This window comes from Pelodiscus sinensis, chromosome 10, assembly GCF_049634645.1.
Source record: "Pelodiscus sinensis isolate JC-2024 chromosome 10, ASM4963464v1, whole genome shotgun sequence".
NCBI classification, from domain to species: Eukaryota; Metazoa; Chordata; order Testudines; family Trionychidae; genus Pelodiscus; species Pelodiscus sinensis.
In genome coordinates this window covers 5,595,210-5,613,738 of record NC_134720.1, presented here as the reverse complement: position 1 = coordinate 5,613,738, position 18,529 = coordinate 5,595,210, and the positions used below count along the sequence as shown (strand labels likewise).

The following is an 18,529-nucleotide window of genomic DNA, read 5'->3' as shown; positions in this document are numbered from 1 at the left end:
GGCATGGGGCAGATGTGAAGTGTGTTGACTGGCATCCAACAAAGGGATTGGTTGTATCAGGAAGCAAAGACAGCCAACAGCCTATCAAATTTTGGGATCCTAAAACTGGCCAGAGCCTTGCCACACTGTAAGTTATGAGGTTGTGTTCAGGTTAGGAGGGGCAAAACTGCTTGGACTCGACTTTTTTAATTTCTGTTTTGGTTCCCCCCTCTAGGACCATGTCTCTTTAACCAAACTTAGCAGTTGCAGTTAGGAGTAAGCAGTTTAGCTGGGCCAAGAAATCTAGAGGGCACACACAATTTGATTTGAAGACCTTGTTTATTCCTTCCTTGTGTAAATTGTCTGTCAACTTTTTTACAAGCCTCATGTCACCAGAATTCTTGTGAGCTACTGTTTGTACCTACTTAAACCTATGCTTTACAAGCCAATAGAAATTACTATCACGGAGAGATAAGAAATATGTGTCCGTATACCTCCAGCTCCTATAAATACAGGTAGCAAAAGGCCATCCTTAAAACTTAGACCCAGACCCTCTGTGCTTCTATTCTATTGGGGATGTCTGAATTTTTAGCCAGTGAGTCTTTTTTTACCTCTACTTCCAGACACGCTCATAAAAACACAGTAATGGAGGTAAAGTTGAATCTGAATGGAAATTGGCTTCTTACAGCATCTCGTGATCACCTCTGCAAGCTCTTTGACATTCGAAACCTGAAAGAGGAGCTTCAGGTCTTCAGGGGTCATAAAAAAGAGGCCACAGGTCAGAATTAACTCAATTTCTTGCTACCTTTGTTATGAGTGAATTGGAATTAAAGGCACACATTTTCAAGGCATCGAGGTACAGTTTTAACATTCATAGTGATTCTAGTATCTTTCCTGATCAAGAATTTTTGCATTTCAGCTGTGGCTTGGCATCCTGTTCATGAAGGGCTTTTTGCCAGTGGAGGGTCTGATGGCTCTTTGTTGTTCTGGCATGTTGGGTAGGTACCTTTTTTCATCAACATGGAAAAATTTAGTTCAGACAGTCTGATATCACAGTAAACATAATTTGTATGGTCAACACTTGAATCAGTGTTGCTCCATGTGCATATATGACACAGCCTTGCCTCTTGTATATCTTTGAGTACCTGAACTTGGTAGTTTGGGGATATGCTTCTACTTTTAATTTTCCCACAGAGATGCATGTATGTGGAAATCTGTTTGTGAAGATGTAATTAGTCTTGTACAGTTTTCATTTCAGTCTAATGAAAGTGGTAATGAAAGGGCTGGAATTCCCTGTCTAGCATCTGCTATTGATGCAGTAAATAATGTTTTTCAAAGCAAGTATTTTTTTTAAAGTTTTTGACATTACTCCATTGAGAGTCCAGAATAGCATATCTAAATGAGGAGAAAATAATGGAGGCCTAAATTGAGAATAGCCATGAGCAACCAAGTAGCAAAATAATTACTTTTTAACAAATCCCTTGTACTGGGTCTTCTGTGTGGTAACTGTGTGATGTTTCAGGGTGGAGAAGGAGGTTGGCGGAATGGAAATGGCCCATGAAGGAATGATCTGGAGTCTAGCTTGGCACCCTCTTGGACACATTCTCTGCTCAGGCTCAAATGACCATACCAGGTATTTTCAAGTATTTAAACAAAGATTTCAGAAGTATACTCAGTTTAAAAACTGGGGAAAAGCCTGTGATGGAATGGAATTGTTTCTGCTATTGGACCAGAAAAGAAGGCAAAGATGTAGAGACACTAGGTATTCTGTTTAGAAAAGCACTGGCCTTTTTACAACACAGAGTGGAATTAAAGTCTTGTTGGAGGAAACTAAAATTGGAGAATCTACCAGATCTCCATGGAACTTTTGAGGAGATTTTATGTTGTCTTTGACAGAAAATATTGCCCCATCCACTCATCTTGTGTTAATCAGATGTCACCCTCCTTATCGCAGGGATGTTCTAAGCACATAGTTTGTGAAGTGCTTTGAATTTTCCAGAATGGAAACACTATACATGGAGCAACAGTTTTATTTTATAGTCTGCACAGAAGTGTGTATCACAAGAATGATTGCCCACTGGTACCTGCTAAGAATAGCAAGGGCGATTGAAGAAGACTGGGAAGTATGGCAGTCTTGTGTCCAGATTGTCAACAGAGTTCTTCACTTCTCACAGCCACTAATTGTTAAACGTTTTTGAACATATTGGAATGTGAGAGCTGAGGAGCTTTTTAATCATAGACTATTCAGGTCCAAATAAGAGCTTCATGAATAAAGTCTTGAAAATACTTAAATAATCAAAGTATTTTGATAAAATGCAAAAGTAGGAAGAAAGAATATGACAACTACAAATAATGAATCTCTCAACACTTTCAGCAAGTTAACATCACACTGTTACTTTATTTTGACAGCAAATTCTGGACTCGAAATCGGCCTGGAGATAAAATGAGAGATCGTTACAACCTGAATCTGCTCCCAGGAATGTCAGAGGACGGTGTGGAATACGGTAAGGCTATTGCCTTGACTTCAGAAGAATGGAGGGTTGGTATCAGGAGCAAGCCTAGAACATTTAGCTACAGTTCTAATCCAGTTTCCGGGTGACACGATGAAATATAATAGCATTGATGACTGGGTAGATGAGGATTTTTTTAGTGGGATAATCTCTCATTCTCCATTATATCCAGGTCCCCATTCCAACAACGAGTTTTCTTTTGTTCTGCAGCTCCAGGAGGTAGGACCAGCTCTGTCAATCACAGGAAGGAGGTTTGGCTCTCCCTCTGGGAAAATCCCCAGTTTGTTCTGCCTCCTGAAAACTTCAGCATGTGACTTCAAGATCTCCCACAGTCCTGAGCTACAGAGCACAGGAAAACCTTTTAAATGATTGAACTGGACTCAAAATTCTTTTATCTTAAGTCTTTTCCCTCTTTTGAGGCTTTTCCTTGGCAATGTCAGGTCTTTCAGAGTTGCCCATGTCCATACTTGTCCCATGAGTTTGTCTGTTTCTTTCCTGCAGATAATTGATTATATCGTGTCCCAGATTTTTTTAGATCAAAATTTCTCATTAATTTTTCCTTTTATCTATATTTATTATAGTATAACAAGGAATGGTATTGGAAAGCACGTTTCTTTCCCCAGTCTCTTTCACAGAAGCGGCTTTGCTGAAAGGACATTTGTTGTAGTCTTTTGGGTGGTTTTCCATCTCTGAATTTTTAAGAAATTGTTTTAATATTTTTCAGTTCATGAATGGGGAAAAAGTGTGCCCCAGAATATATGAAATATGTAGGGAAGCTAACTTGGTACAAAATTGTACCAAATAATAAAACAACTTAAAAGAAAAACATTTCTCTTCTAAAATCATTGCTTAAATCAATCTGTTGGTTTTCCACCTCTAGATGACCTTGAACCCAACAGCCTTGCAGTAATTCCTGGGATGGGAATACCTGAGCAACTGAAGCTTGCCATGGAGCAAGAGCAGATGGGTAAGAGGGAGAAATTATGTACGCAGGCTCATTTTCAAAAACTGTTCAGCTGCTGGTTGCTCTTTCTCATATTTCTCATCTGTTGTTGGGGATTTGGGGAGAGGCCACTAAACAGCTATGTATTTCTTTCACCTTACACTTCTCCAACATTCTGCGTAGTGCATGTAATTAATAGGGTTTCTTGGTCCCCTTGTTTAAGTAAAGATTGACTCAGAAAACTAACAAGATTTTTCCATCCTCCTTGATATGCTGACTGTGCTGCTCCTCCTCCTCATGTTCAAGGGAAAGATGAGTCAAATGAAATTGAGATGACAATCCCAGGGTTGGATTGGGGAATGGAAGAGGTAATGCAGAAGGACCAAAAGAAAGTGCCACAGAAAAAAGTGCCCTATGCAAAACCGATCCCTGCACAGTTTCAACAGGTAAGTACATGATACACAATGATACATCAGACTAAAACTGATTTTAGCCCAACTATCAATAGCCTGTATTTTATATAACAGTTCAAATTCTAGCCTGTCACCTTCTATAGATCAGTATCCAGTGTGGATTAATACACCAGACCAGTTCCATTGATGAACATTTGAGAATAAAATATTTGGCTAAATCCCTCCAATCCCAGGTTACTACCTAAAATAGTTGATGTTTTGATTTTATATCTCCATTTCCATTATAGGCTTGGATGCAGAATAAGGTCCCTATCCCTGCTCCACCTGAGCTGCTGATTGACAGAAAGGAGGATATTAAACTGGAGGAGAAAAAAAAGACACAGGCAGAGATCGAGCAGGAAATGGCAACACTTCAGTACACCAATCCACAGCTCTTGGAGGTATGTTAGGAAAGTTAAACTGCAGCAGATACTGGAGGGACTGCTTGGGTGAATGACAAAAAGAGGAAGTGTGGGAAAGCAAAGTTAATCACTGGAGAGAAGAAAGCAAAATATAGTTGAAATATATGGTGCAATTCATCATAAATTATTAAAGTAACAAACACTTCTGGGTGGTGAGTATACTTAAAAGCAGGGCTCAACAAACAATATAATCTACTATCCCATGGCGAGTAGGTTACACCCCAGAAGAGCCCGCGCAGAGCGCAGAACTGTGCAGCTGGCGAGTGGGACTCGCCACCGCTCAGCGAGCCCTGCTTTTAAAAGCATTGATGGAATAAATTAAAATTAAATAAAAGCAAGTAAATACTGAACTTGACCACCAAACTGTGAGTTTGGCTTATTGTGACACTGATGTTGAGATGGCAGTATATCAGTTAACTTTGTCTTTGAGTTCTAGTTCTTTTTAATTGTATTTCTGTCAGTCAGATTAAAAGTGTTAAAGATTTGTTCAGAGTTGCCTTGCTCCCAAGCATGAAATGGTTACATCTGCTTTCCAGGAGTTCTACATTCATGTACGTGCAACCTTTTAAAACATATTTGTATTTGTTTACTGACAGCAACTGAAGATTGAGAGACTTGCACAAAAGCAAGCTGAACAAGTCCAGCAGCAGGCACCACCTCCAGGAGGCCCTCTGCATGGACCCCAGCCTTTTCCAGGACAAGGCCCAATGTCGCAGATGCCTCAAGGATTTCAGCAACCTATTCCACCTCAGCAGATGCCATTGAATATGCCTCAGATGGGACCTCCTGGTCCACAGGGACAATTCAGACCTGGAGGACCCCAGGGACAAATGGGACCCCAAGGTCCTCCATTACACCAAGGATCTGGAGGTCCTCAAGGCTTCATGGGACCACAAGGACCTGCAGGTCCCCAGGGACCTCCACAAGGATTGCCAAGGCCTCAGGATCTACATGGGCATCAAGGAATGCAGAGACATCCTGGACCTCATGGGCCTATGGGGCCTCAAGGGCCACCCGGTCCACAGGGTAATTCTGGACCACAAGGTCACCTAGGACCACAAGGCCCACCTGGGTCTCAGACTCATTTAGGGCCACAAGGTCACTTAGGTCCTCAAGGTCCCCAAGGTCCCCCTGGTGGTCAAGGAATGCAGGGGCCACCTGGTCCTAGAGGAATGCAAGGGCCTCCTCTTCCTCATGGAATGCAAGGGGGCCCAGGATCTCAAGGCATACAGGGCCCTATATCTCAAGGGCCTTTGATGGGACTTAATCCAAGAGGGATGCAGGGTCCACCAGGGCCCCGTGATAATCAGGGACCTGCTCCACAAGGGATGATGATGGGTCATCCACAAGAAATGAGAGGACCTCACATGCAGGGAGGTTTACTTGGACATGGTCCCCAGGAGATGAGGGGCCTGCAGGGACCCCCACCTCAAGGTTCAATGTTAGGACCTCCACAGGAATTACGTGGTCCACCAGGTGCACAAGGCCAGCAAGGGCCTCCAAAGAACTCTTTAGTAGGGCCTCAAGGAGGTATGCAAGGACCATCGGGACCTCCGGGGCAGCAGAATCCTTCAAGGGGATCACATCCTCCTCAGGGCCCACTACCTTTCCAGCAGCAGAAAACTCCTCTGCTTGGTGATGGGCCTCGTGTCCCATTCAATCAGGTATGTCTGAGTCAGCATAATGTGGAAAGGGTTTGGCGTGTAGGAGGGATATGTTGAATATTGCAGTTACACAGTTTGAACCTTCATTAGCAAGAGCTGGGGGTTCTGAAGGGCAAGTGCAGTTGCAAAATAATGAAGCACTCCATACCTGTGAGTTGATGAAAACAAACACATAGCTTGGAACAGGCATACTAAAGATAGAAAAGGAAGGATTACCAATACTGATATAGAATTAATGTCTGGCAAGAAAATATTTAACCTCAAAATAAATCTGTTATCTAATTAAGACATGAGTGTCCTCACACTGAACTCTTGAAAACTGGAAGTCTCAGAGAAAAGAATTCAGAAAACTTGCCATTTTGTTGCCTAATCACCTTGTTTTGAGATCCCTTTGAAGTTCTTCATAGTTTGTTTTGGACTTAACTATCTTGAGCAGCTTAGTATCATCTGCAGATTTTGCCATTTCAGTGTTTACCACTTTCTCCAGATCATTTAGGAATATGTTGAATAGGATTAGTCCCAGTACACACCCCAATGGGACCTCACTAGTAAGTTGAAAACTGATAATTTGTTGCTACCCTTTGTTTCCTGTATTTTAACCAGTTATCAGTCCATGAGAGGACCTTCCTTCTTATCCTATGGCAACCTACTTTCCTTTAGTGCCTTTGGTGAGGGACCTTGTAAAAGGCTTTCTGGAAATCTAAGTACACTGTATCTGCTGGATCCCCCTTGTCAACATGCTTGCTCATCCTCTCAAAGACTTCTAGTAGATAGTTGAGGCGTGATTTCTCTTTATAGAAACCATGTTGACTTTTCCCAACAAAAAATTATGTTAATCTAGGTGTCTGACAATTGTTTTCTTAGCTATAGTTTCAACCAATTTGCCTGGTACTGCAGTTAGACTTACTTGCCTGTAATTGCCAGGATCATCTCTAGAGCCTTTTTAAAAAATTGGCATTACTTTAGCTATCCTCCAGTCATTTGGTACAGAAGCTGATTTAAAGGATAGGTTACAAACCACAATTAGTAGTTTCACAATTTCACATTCAAGTTGTTTTAGAACTCATGGGTGAATGCCAGCTGATCCTGGTGACCTTGATATTGTTCAGTTTATCAGATTGTGCCAAAACCTCCTCTAATGACACCTTAATCTGGGACAGTTCCTCAGATTTGTCACCTAAAAAGAATGACTCAGGTTTGGGAATCTTCCTCTCATTCTCAACCATGAAGATCAATGCAAAGAATTCATTTAGTTTTTCTGCAATGACCTTATCTTTGAGTGTTCCTTTACCATCTCAATCAACCAGTGGCCCCACTGGTTGTTTGGAAGGCTTCCTGCTTCTGATGTACTTAATTTTTTTTTCTATTTTTGAGTTTTTGGCTAGCTGATCTTCAGAGTCCTTTTTGGCCTTCCTAATTCTATTTTTATACTTCATTTGTAGAGTTTATCTTCCTTTTTGCTTAAAATGGTTGAATTTTTTGAACCTAGAACATGTTTCAATATCAGCTTAAAGACAATTTCAGTTTTAAATTTGATTTCAAACCAACAGAAGGTATAAATTCTGCATATTCATTCTCACTTGTTATTCACCTCCCCCATTCACATTGAATGGCACACACTACTTCACAAGTAGCCTCATTTGATTACTCAATAGTACATGTTAGAATCAAATGGTGACAAGATCCATGCATGCTGCACTATTTAGCATTTGGAGAACTATGAAGATGTCCCCTGTATGTGATATTTATCATATTTGTTACTGTCCTCTTACTGTAATTTTGAGGGTTAATGCGTATGATGCATGGAAACCACATGGCCTCTTGTGTTTTGCAGGAAGGTCAGAACCCAGGTCCCCCACCATTGATACCAGGACTGGGGCAGCAGGGAGGACAAGGGCGTCTTGCCCCTCACAACCAGGGACCTGGCCCTAATAAAGGTAATGAAACATCTTAAGTAACTCTCCAAAAAGAGTCCTGTCCAGTGAGACACCTCTAGATGTCTGAGGCCCTAACATAGTGTGTGGGGTAGATGCATATAGGGGGTTAAACTTGGGACTCTGGCAAGAATGTGGTGGAAACCCTCCCAACAAATGACTTAATGTGTTAATGTTTCAGAAGACTAGCCATGTTCTGTTCGTTTCTAAGGTGCCCCAGGACTCCTCTTTGTTAGTGTTTCAATATGTGTTTTCATAGAATTGTAAAAACTAGAGAATTCCCTGGAATGTTTTTGAAAACATCACAGAAATCTGCTATGTCTTTCACTTCAGGTGACAACCGTGGCCCACCAAACCATCACATGGGTCCTCTCTCAGAAAGAAGGCATGACCAAAACAGTGGTGGTCCAGATCATGGTCCTGAGAGAGGACCATTCCGAGGTGGCCAGGAATGGGGTGATGGTAGGGACAACAGGGGCCTGCCTGATAGACGAGGACCTCACCCGGATTTTCATGATGACTTTGATCGACCAGATGATTTTCATCCAGACAAGCGATTTGGCCACCGGTTGCGTGAATTTGAGGGGCGAGGAGGCCCACTGCTACAAGATGAGAAATGGAGACGAGGTGGCCCCGGGCCTCCCTTTCCCCCTGATCACAGGGACTTTGAGGGAGGGGGTCCAAATCGTGGCCCTCCTGGGCCTTGGGAAGGACGGAGACCTTCTGATGAGAGATACCCACGTGAACCTGAAGATGCACGATTCCGGGGAAGACGGGATGAAAGGTAAGAGTAAGTTCATTCAGTGCTTTTGGGTAAAGGTAACAGGAGGGGATCTTCCTCCCTGGTTTCCTTTTCATAAGGAGTCTATTTGTTTCAGATTTATAAACTGGAAACCAATAAGGAAATGAAAACTCTAATGTTACCTGAGTGTAGAATCCATAAAATTCAGTAATAGAAGAGAACTTGAAAAAATCATTGCACACAACAGCTTCAGTGCCTGTATACAGTAAGTAAAGAGAAGGGAGGAAATCTGTAGAGAAGATCTGGTGATGCAGGACGAAGATTTGAGATCATATTGACAAGAGTGAACAGGAAACTGGAAGGTCAGAGATTTCCACGCTAAAGTGACAAACTTTTGTACACTAGACATGGAGATTGATACTTTGCCTCCAGTCACAAACTACAACATGAGTGAGACATAATATACAGTTAGGAAGCAGGAACAGTGCATCTACTATCAAGTACAGAGGGCATAGGTACGCCCTTTGTTGGACTGTCAAGACTATTTTCTCATGTTTTTGCTCTTAGGAGTCTCATTTCTTTTTCTGACACATTTTTCTCACTATCAGGTAAAACACAACAATCAGAAATGATTTAGTTTCCTATCAATAGTCATCTCATCACTCACCAAGTTGCCCTGAGTAAACCTCAAAGGGAAAAGTTTTGCTTCTAGATAATCACTAAATAAGGAGTAACTCCTTAAAAGCCTGTTTACTTCACTGACAGAAGTTACTCCACATTTACACTAGTGTGTAAATGAGAGCAGAATTTGGCTTCCAGAGTTTAAACCTCTCACTAAGCTACTTCATATGTATATATTCACATATATATATTTGTAAAAACTTACTGCTGTCATCACAATGTACAGTCCTCTCTTTTTGTTGACTTTTTAAATCACTTCTTAGATCCCTTTTACTTTACACCTGTACAGCTCTCCTGTTAGCTACTTGCTACCTAACTTGTAAGATGTACCTTTCTATTGTGTGAGGAGTATGAAAAGAAATGAACAATAAATAAAGGTAACTTCTGAACACTTTTAAAAGAAATTAGAGTAACTAAAACAGAAAACTCCAGAGATGAATGGTCTGAATCACAGAATTCTGAAAGAGATGACAGACAAAATTTAAGTATAGTTGTAGCTAGGGTTTTTAATCCTTGGAAGTAAGGGTCTGTGGACTGGGAAGGAACTTAATGTGTCATTCTGATTTTAAAAAGGCCTCAAGAGAAGAGTCCAGGAAACTGCAGACCTGTAAGTTTAACCTTTGAATTGGGGAAGATTCTATTGTCACAGTACCAGGGATCAAAATAAGAGAATATTTTTACAGGTGGATTGATTAGACACAATCATCATAACAAACTTAGTTAAATTACTTAAATTATTTGAGCAAGTGAGGGGTTGAATAGACATTAAATACTGAAGATTTTATGGGATGGTCCCAGGAATTCCAAACCACTCATTCCACTTGGTTTTGAGATTAAACATCATAAATGGTTCGATTATGTATGAGTGGTATATATGTGTTTCTCTCTCTCTGATTTCCTGTCCTTTCACTCCTGTCCTGTTCCTACTCCACTTGAGCATATCAACATGATGCTTCTGCAGCAAAGACATGCCTGTTTTCCCCCCTTTTATTCTGCACTTCTGTGAATTAAGTCCCTATGTCTCATGAAAGAACATTTGAGACCTGTCAAACAGGAATTGAACCTTCTATCAGTTCAGGGTTCCATATGTGACTGTGATTTGAAAAAGGATATTTATGAGCCCAAATTAGGGGCTATAACTGTGTCCAGAAGAGTAATGATAGAACACCAAACTGAATTCTTTGTCCATTAAATTTCTTGAATAATAGGAAATGAGGCATTGATCCTGGTGGTCATAGGACCTTGTGTTATGTGATCTTAAGATCTCACAAGCTAAACAGCTTCAGACCTAGCCAGTATTTAAATGGGAAACCTTCTAAAGAACACACAGGGTTGGTCTGCATTAGAGAACTGTGCTGTTTCAAGGTTAAATAGTATTGCTAAATGGTTCCTGAAACTGTTCAGTTTGTCTACCCTAATAATCTAAATTAATGTAAAATAGTTCATTGTCCATGCACAGCACTTCCTTCAACCACTGCTGTACCTATCCAGGCTCAGCTTCCTCGTCTCTGTATTGTGTTTGTCTTTTCCAGTAGGTGGAGACCTATTGTGTTAATTTAAAAACATGTATCACTAAGTTTTAAAATATTGTATGATGTTATGACTACTGTTACAAATATTTAAAATTTGTAATTATAAGGTTACTGTTGTTAAATCCTAAATAAAAGTATTTAAAGCTTTGCTTGTAATAGGATGCACTGTGTCTTTAATGAGAGGGGGAAGGGGCTGTTGCACAAAGCCAAGACAGTCTGAGTACACCTCGGCTGCAGTTGGAATTGGGCTGGTATAGAATTGGGCTGGGGTGGGAGGGTGTTAACAAGTTGACAGACAGTTCTGTGAGTTGTCAAACTGTCACAGCAGGGCGGTCGAGTACTGTGAAACTGCATTGTGAGAATTAATTGAATCTAGAATAAATGCGTCACCAAAATTTTCCATTTTATGCTAGTACAGAACCTATTCTGAGCTTGTGTGTACAGAAACAGTTACAACAAACTGAGCTGGTAGACTCTGTTAGAATTGTATTTAGACTTTATGAAACATTACATGCACCTTTGTGCCAGGATACAGTGTTTTTCATATACATCACCTCAAATGTAGACCGTAGATAATGTTGGTGTTTACAAGACTTTAGCTCTTATAAGAAGTGGTGCTGTAGGAGAAGAAATTTGAAGAAATTCAGAATTAATATTTCAGCATAGTGATTGGTGCTTCTTTATGATAACATGTAAACTGAGATCCCAATCACACCAGGCCCTCACATTTTACAAGGAAGTGTTACTTCTCTACCCTGACCAAAATGATTTTGGATAACTATATTCTGCCAGACTAAACACCCCATTATTTCAACTGGATAAACTGTTCATGTTACAGTTTATTGTTGTGCACTGTTAAACAGTTGCCATCACCACAGAGGGGGCTACATTCCAGAATTAACTTGCTAAATTTGTAAATCTTATAGACTCTCTTTGGAATTAAAGATGCTGTATATATTTAAGATGATTTTATGCCAGTAAAAGAAACCAAAGTGGATAAAATTCATGAATTAAAATTCTTCTATCCATCCATGGAATGACTCTCTATTGTTACTTGTATTTTTAATTTTGGTTTCATTACCAAGGAAATTACTTTAAAAAATGCAAGTGCCAGCACATCACATTTTAAGGAATTTAATTTATCCCAGTTTGGGGAAAAAACAATTGGCCGTGAACTTGAGCCTCTCCTTACACCCACCATAATGATCTTTCACTTTTCATTAAATGGACACCATCTACCTGAAGTCTAGTCAGTTTTTCTCTCCCTTGTTCCTATGTGAAAGACTGAACAAACCACAGGAGGAAACTGAAGAGGAGAAACAATAAAAATGAATAAACACAAAATAATCATGAAGTCTCCCCCCCCCCCCCCCCCAATCACTTCCAGTGCTAATAATTGTGGGTATTGTAGCAATAGTAGGTAAACATTTCAGACACAAGTTTAATTAAATTGAAGATGACCCTTTAGTTCATCCGTGATTAAATTCTGCATTAAAAACCATGTTTGTACCATGTTCTTTCTTGCAGCTTCAGAAGAGGAGCCCCCTCAAGACACGAGGGGCGGGGACCAAGGGGAAGGGATGGTTTTCCTGGTCCAGAAGACTTTGTGCCAGAAGACAATTTTAACTCAACAGATGAGAACTCGAGAGGAAGAGATCATGGTGGTCGGGGACGAGGTCGAGGTACTCCAAGAGGTAAGTGGACATTCTTCCAACTGAGATCCATGTGAAATTCAGTGACAATAGAAGATTCAGGAGGTAGCCAAGTTAGTCTGTACAGGATAAACTTAAACAACAACAAATGGTTTGGTAGCACTTTATAGACTAACAAAACATGTAGGTGGTGGTATGAGCTTTCATGGGCACAGCCCACTTCTTCAGATGACCGGAGTTTTGAGGTTAGGATGTGCACACTCAAAATAAGTAGGGGAGAAAGGAGAGGGATCAAAGGGGGGAAAAAAGGAAGGGGGCAGGAAACAAGAATCCAATCTTTAAGTGCTTATAGATTACTAGTTCTGCCTATTTGTTTTTCCCTTTATATTTTCAGTCCCTCTGCTCCTTGTTTCCTGCCCCCTTCCTCCCCTCCCCTTATTTATTTTGGGTGTGCACATCCTAAACTCAAAACTCTAGACATCTGAAGAAGTGGGCTGTGCCCATGAAAGCTCATGATACCATCCACATGTTTTGCTAGTCTATAAAGTGCTACCAGACCATTAGTTGTTTTTTAAGTGGCAATAGAGTAGAAGTTGTTAATATCATTAGTGAGTACAGTGTACCATGTCCTGTATTTTTGCTTTTCAGGAGGCCGAAAGGGTCTACTTCCCACTCCAGATGAGTTTCCCCGCTTTGAAGGAGGGCGGAAACCAGAATCCTGGGATGGAAACAGAGAACCAGGTAAAAACTGAGGTATTATGTTTACTTTATAGAGATAATTGTAATAATCTAGTTTCACATTCTGTATAGCACAGAACATAAGAATGGACATTCCGGGCCATACCAAAGGTCCTTCTAGCCCAGTATCCAGTCTTCTGTCAGTGGCCAATGTCAGGTGCCCCCGAGGGAATGAACAGAACAGGTAATCATCAAGAGATCCATCCCATCACCCATTCCCAGGTTCTGACAAACAGAGGTTGAGGACATCATCCTTGCTATCCTGAATTTATTCAGCTTTTTTTTTTTAACCCTGTTTACGTCCTGGTCTTCACAACATCCTCTAGCAAGGAGTTCCACAGGTTGTCTGTGCCTTATGTGAAGAAATACTTCCTTTTGTTCTTTTAATCCTGCTACCTATTAATTTCATTTGGTGACCCCTAGTTCTTGTGTTAAAAGAACACAGACTGTAAAGTTATATTGAATTAATTTGTTAAAACTGAGAAAACATCTAATCTTCATTTCCAGTGATGGAAATCTTTAGACACTAGCTAGTAATGACTCTTGTGTAGCTCTGACTTAAATCAGGAATTTACAAATCCATTCTTTCATCTCTCATTCCACAGCTCTATTGATCACTCTCCTCCTGTCATTCCCCATTAGCAACATCATGCTACTTTGTTTATGTTCCTAGGTTGTTCAGCATCTAATGTACCCTACATGCAGCTGTCCCATAAAAGACAGAGGTTGGCCTCCCATGTCCCAGGAGTTTTGAGCCCACTTGGTGGGGTTTCCACCAGCTCTTGCCCCAAGAGGGGTCTCCTAGAGTCCAGACCAGCACTGCTCACTCATTAGTCCGCTGCCATGAGCGCCTCTAGCTGCCCACCATACAAGAAGTTTTCGAGGTGGCATCAGACATCCTGACACAGCCCCACCCTCTCCTCCAAGGCGGGAAAAGTCACCAGCACCTGTTCCTCGCCCAATACATTCTGTGAGCAAGCCAGCGATGAGGCTATCATCCCTAGTGCATCGAACCCCAGCACTGTGGCCTGTGTGGAGGAGCTACTCTGATCCCCCACTTAGCACCGATCGCTTCCTCTGTTGTTGTCACAGCTGGGGAACCTCAGAGTTGGAAGCGGAGTCATCATGCTCTAGTAGGAGCAGAAATTCCTGCTCCTGTCACAGCTCTACCAGGCAAGGTGGCTGGAAACCAGCCCATGGAAGCTGCAGGAGGCAGTGTTTGCAGGCATAAGCAGAGCATGAAGACATGCTGTGCCTCTCCCTTCAAGAGGTGCCCAGAGACAGTTTGCCAGCAGCAGCTGACCACTTTTGAGTGGTGTGGGGTCACCATGGCAGAGAGTCAGCCTGCCTAAGTGTCTCACTACACCACCAGCTGGGAGCTGTTTATGGTAAGTGCTTCCTGGCAAGGAGCAAAGCCTGCAGCTTGCACCTCCTGCTGCACCCCAGCTCCCTGCTCTGGGTCAGAACTCCCTCCCAGACCCTGCACTCCCACCATTAATATAATAGTGCAGCCCATGACCACTTACCAAAATTCTTGGAGTGGCTCCCCTGCAAAAATCTTTGCCCACCTCTGGTGGAGAGCATTTAGTACACCTAGATTGAGCCTTCTGGGGCTACAGAGTGAGTTAATAGACTATCCCATCAGGTTGTTCCACAACCACAAATAGTCCCTATGCCTGGATGTGTCAAACTCCTAGGTAGATCTCCTTGCCATACAACACACCAGGAAGTGCCAGCAGTTGTGCTCCTTCCTGAATCGCAATCCAGGCTTCAGAGTGGACACATTACTCTTTCTCCCTGAGGTAACCTCCTATATGTATTCTTGCCCACCCCTCTCATTCACAAGGTGCTCATCAAGATGCAGAGAGATGAAGTGGTGGTAATATTGATAGCTCCAGCTTGGCCCCATCAACTCTGGTACACAGTGCTGCTAGACATGTCTGGGGAAGCCCTGGTCACCTGACTGCTCTTCCTGGACTTGATAACTCAGAATTGTGTCTGTCTCCAGCACTCAAACTTCTAGTTGTTGCACCTCACAGCTTAGAAGCTCCATGGCTGATCCTGATGATTAGACAAATCCTCCTTGGCAGTAGGAAACCTTCCACACACAGCTACCTATCTTGCCAAGTAGAAGAGATTTTCAGTCTGGTTGGTGCAAGATCATTCATCTCTGATGCTCATCTCTACCACTTGTGGGCTACCTTCTCCATCACAAGCAGCGGGGACTGCCCATGTCAGTAAAGGTTCACTTGGCTGCCATCTCTGCTTTTCTTGCTGTATCCATGAGTGCTACACCCTGGCAGAGGCACCTGCCCCTCCCCTCGCTGTGTACTCCACCAGAGTCCAGGCTTCTTTAGCTGCATTCCTGGCACTGGTTCCCACCCAGGAAATATGCAGAGCAGTGGTTCTACGGACCTACTTTCATTGTACGTTGTACCATTACCCAGCAGGCCAGAGAGGAGGCGGTGGCCTTTGGTAGAGCAGCACTTCAATCAGTGGATAACTCTGACCCCACCTTCTGAATTTAGGCTTAGCAGTCAGCTGATTGGAATGAACATGACCATGCATTTGAAGAATTAAAAATAGTTACTCATCTTCTTGTATCTGTTGTTCTTTGAGATGTGTTATGTCCACTGCAGTACCCACTCTCCTACACAGCTGTTGGAGTAGCTGGCAAGAAGGAACGGAGGGGGAGCCGGTCAACAGAGCCCTACAGTGGGCACCATAAAGGTGCTACTCCAGGGGCACGCAAACTGATACTGCTAAAATCTTCCAGCTGTTGTGCACACAACGCTTACACACCTGATTGGAATGGACACGAACAATCCATCTCAAAGAACAGTTACGAGACTAGAACAGGTTGTTTGTTTGGGGTTGTTTTGTGGTCATCAGTTGTGTGTTACTCACAAACTTGTTTTTTTCATCATGATCAGGTTCCCGTCCGGATCACCCTCCTCATGATGGACAGTCTCCTGCCAGCAGAGAGCGTTCTTCCTCACTTCAGGGTATGGACATGGCCTCACTGCCACCACGCAAACGTCCCTGGCATGATGGACCAGGGACATCTGATCACAGAGAAATAGACGCCCCGGGTGGGCCTCCAGAAGAGAGAGGCAAAGGTAAGTGCTGATACTGAAAACTTCAGTAGCTTCATATTGTTTTCACAAGGTGCACTTCTGCAGAATTCGTCATGCAGCTAAAGTGCTAGAGCAGAACTAAGATTTAGAATCTGTATCAATCAAGCCAAACTAACCATGAAATTGTAGTCCTATCATCATGGTTATTAGAGCAGTGGCAAAAAGTTTAATAAAGGAAATTTGAGTAATGCATTTTCAAATGTTGTGGACCCTGCTGCCATTGATACTGGGATGGGAGGATCATTTATCTAACACCGATTGTAAACTCTTTGACACAGGAATCCATGTCTTCCAGTTTTGTACAGAACCGAGCATGCTTTTTCACTCAAAAGTTGTTTTTGTTAAAGTAGAACAAAAATATTTAGTTATGCATTAGCTAAGATGATAGGTGGGCAATGCATTTTCCCCTCAAATTACTATCTCTGCTGTTTTGGGGAAGAGTCCTGTTTTTCTGTTGCATTTAGTGTCATAAAGTGAGCTGTGAGAAACGGTCCTCTTTCCTGGGAACAAGAGCAAATGCAGATCATGCTCATGGTCTGAAGTAAAATATAGCATCTCTCAACTATGCCCTGTTAGAACTGGCTAAAGGATAAACTTCCTTCCGTGGTAGTATTCTTGATTCCCTTCATTACACCCCCTAGTAGTTGAGATGTTACTGGTTTAGGCCACACTCTATTTAGAATTATTATGCAACATAGGATCAAAATAGACTGTTTCCAAGTGAAAGAATCTTGATTTGAACAGCTTAGTCAGCCTCGAGTATTTGAGCCTGTGCACCCCCATTTCCTAGTGCCTCATTTAAAAAGGTTCTTGCTGGCCAATTGTAAAGCTCCAAAGGAATTGCCTTGTTAGCTTTCCCTCTCAAGGACTGTCATATCAATATGAAATCTGTATGTGGTAGGAAATATTATGTGCTGGGGAAGAGATTTAAATTTGAGGCCATTAGGTCGACTTTACATTCTGTATAATCTGTGAGATTGTATCATAGGTGATTTGAGCCCAAACACATGGATAAGCGTGGGGCTCCTCTCAAAAGCCTGAGGATGGCTAAACTAATAAAATGAAAAACTAATAATCTCCTCTTTTAGGACGGGGAAGCTCGGGACCTTCACAGAGAGTGCCGAAGTCTGGGAGGTCTAGCTCTTTGGATGGAGACCATGATGGATTCCATAGAGATGAAGGTTTTGGAGGCCCTGCAGGAGGCAATAACCCTGCCAGAGGAGGAAGGAGTGGAAGTAACTGGGGAAGAGGAAGTAACATGAACTCTGGCCAGTCTAGGAGAGGAGCATCCAGAGGTGGTGGTGGAAGGGGCCGATAGAAGAGGTTATGATTAGGTCCTGCCTACTTCTTATTGGACAGTATTTAAATGACACCTATTGTGGACTGAAGACAAAGTACTTCTGTATCTCCACACATCTGGACTCTTACCTGAGATAACCGAATGTGCATAAGTTCCTAACAAGGATCTTCTCCTAGATCAAGTGACTGCTGCTAGCAGCAACATGGTAGCTGGCTTTCTATTTCATCCTCTCCACCTCTTTCTCTTCACCTTTTACCTGCATTGTTTTGTAAAGATAAAAGCTGGAATTTTTTTTAGTGCTGTGAGACATGGAGCACCTCCACAGATTTCAGTTCACGTCCAGATGGAAATTTGTTTCTATATGTACAGTTTGTCAGAAAAAGTTGTTTTTGTATGGATACAGAATGTAATTTGCGTAAAAATTAACAAAAAAATCAGTGTAGTGTGTAATTCTTTTTCTTTACATTCTCAATTAACTACAGAAAAATATCTTCCATAGACTTTACATGTGTCAAGTACATGGTACCATAGAGATTAGCTCTAGAAGTCTTTCTAGTACAGTGCCTAATGCCTACATATAATAAGTTTGGGGTTAATCATGTTTTATTTTTACACTCTTAGCAATATTCATGTGTTATTAAAAATGTATTGTACCGGGGCACTTCCCGGCCCCGGTTCGGGGTCCTATGTCCACACCCCGCGTGGCTTGATTCCCCCCTTCGGGATCAGGCTGCCCGTTTTCCCGGGCGTGATTCTGGTGGTCGGCCGTGACTTATGACGCTGCACGGCCGGCTCCTATCTCAAATGCTTCTCCCCCTCCCGAGGGAGAGGGGGAGGGAAAGG

General features: G+C 42.2%; 1 protein-coding gene across 5 annotated transcripts in view; it reads left to right on the top strand.

Annotated features, from left to right (window-relative positions):
• WDR33 (WD repeat domain 33) overlaps nt 1-18,123 on the top strand; it is an 88,833-nt gene extending 70,710 nt beyond the window's left edge. For 2 of the 5 annotated variants that reach the window (XM_075937447.1, XM_075937448.1), the window contains 15 exons: nt 1-127; nt 603-757; nt 899-977; nt 1,502-1,612; nt 2,389-2,483; nt 3,370-3,456; nt 3,739-3,878; nt 4,133-4,285; nt 4,903-5,970; nt 7,805-7,907; nt 8,238-8,688; nt 12,387-12,553; nt 13,160-13,252; nt 16,183-16,368; nt 17,475-18,123. In XM_075937447.1, the coding sequence (XP_075793562.1) occupies nt 1-127; nt 603-757; nt 899-977; nt 1,502-1,612; nt 2,389-2,483; nt 3,370-3,456; nt 3,739-3,878; nt 4,133-4,285; nt 4,903-5,970; nt 7,805-7,907; nt 8,238-8,688; nt 12,387-12,553; nt 13,160-13,252; nt 16,183-16,368; nt 17,475-17,704 (3,245 nt within the window). In that variant the 3' untranslated portion in view covers nt 17,705-18,123. Of the gene's footprint in view, nt 128-602; nt 758-898; nt 978-1,501; nt 1,613-2,388; nt 2,484-2,699; nt 3,348-3,369; nt 3,457-3,738; nt 3,879-4,132; nt 4,286-4,902; nt 5,971-7,804; nt 7,908-8,237; nt 8,689-8,782; nt 11,081-12,386; nt 12,554-13,159; nt 13,265-16,182; nt 16,369-17,474 lie in introns of those variants that run through there. The other 3 variants (XM_075937449.1, XM_075937450.1, XM_075937452.1) reach the window with 3 other exon arrangements.
• The last annotated feature ends 406 nt before the right edge of the window (nt 18,124-18,529 follow it).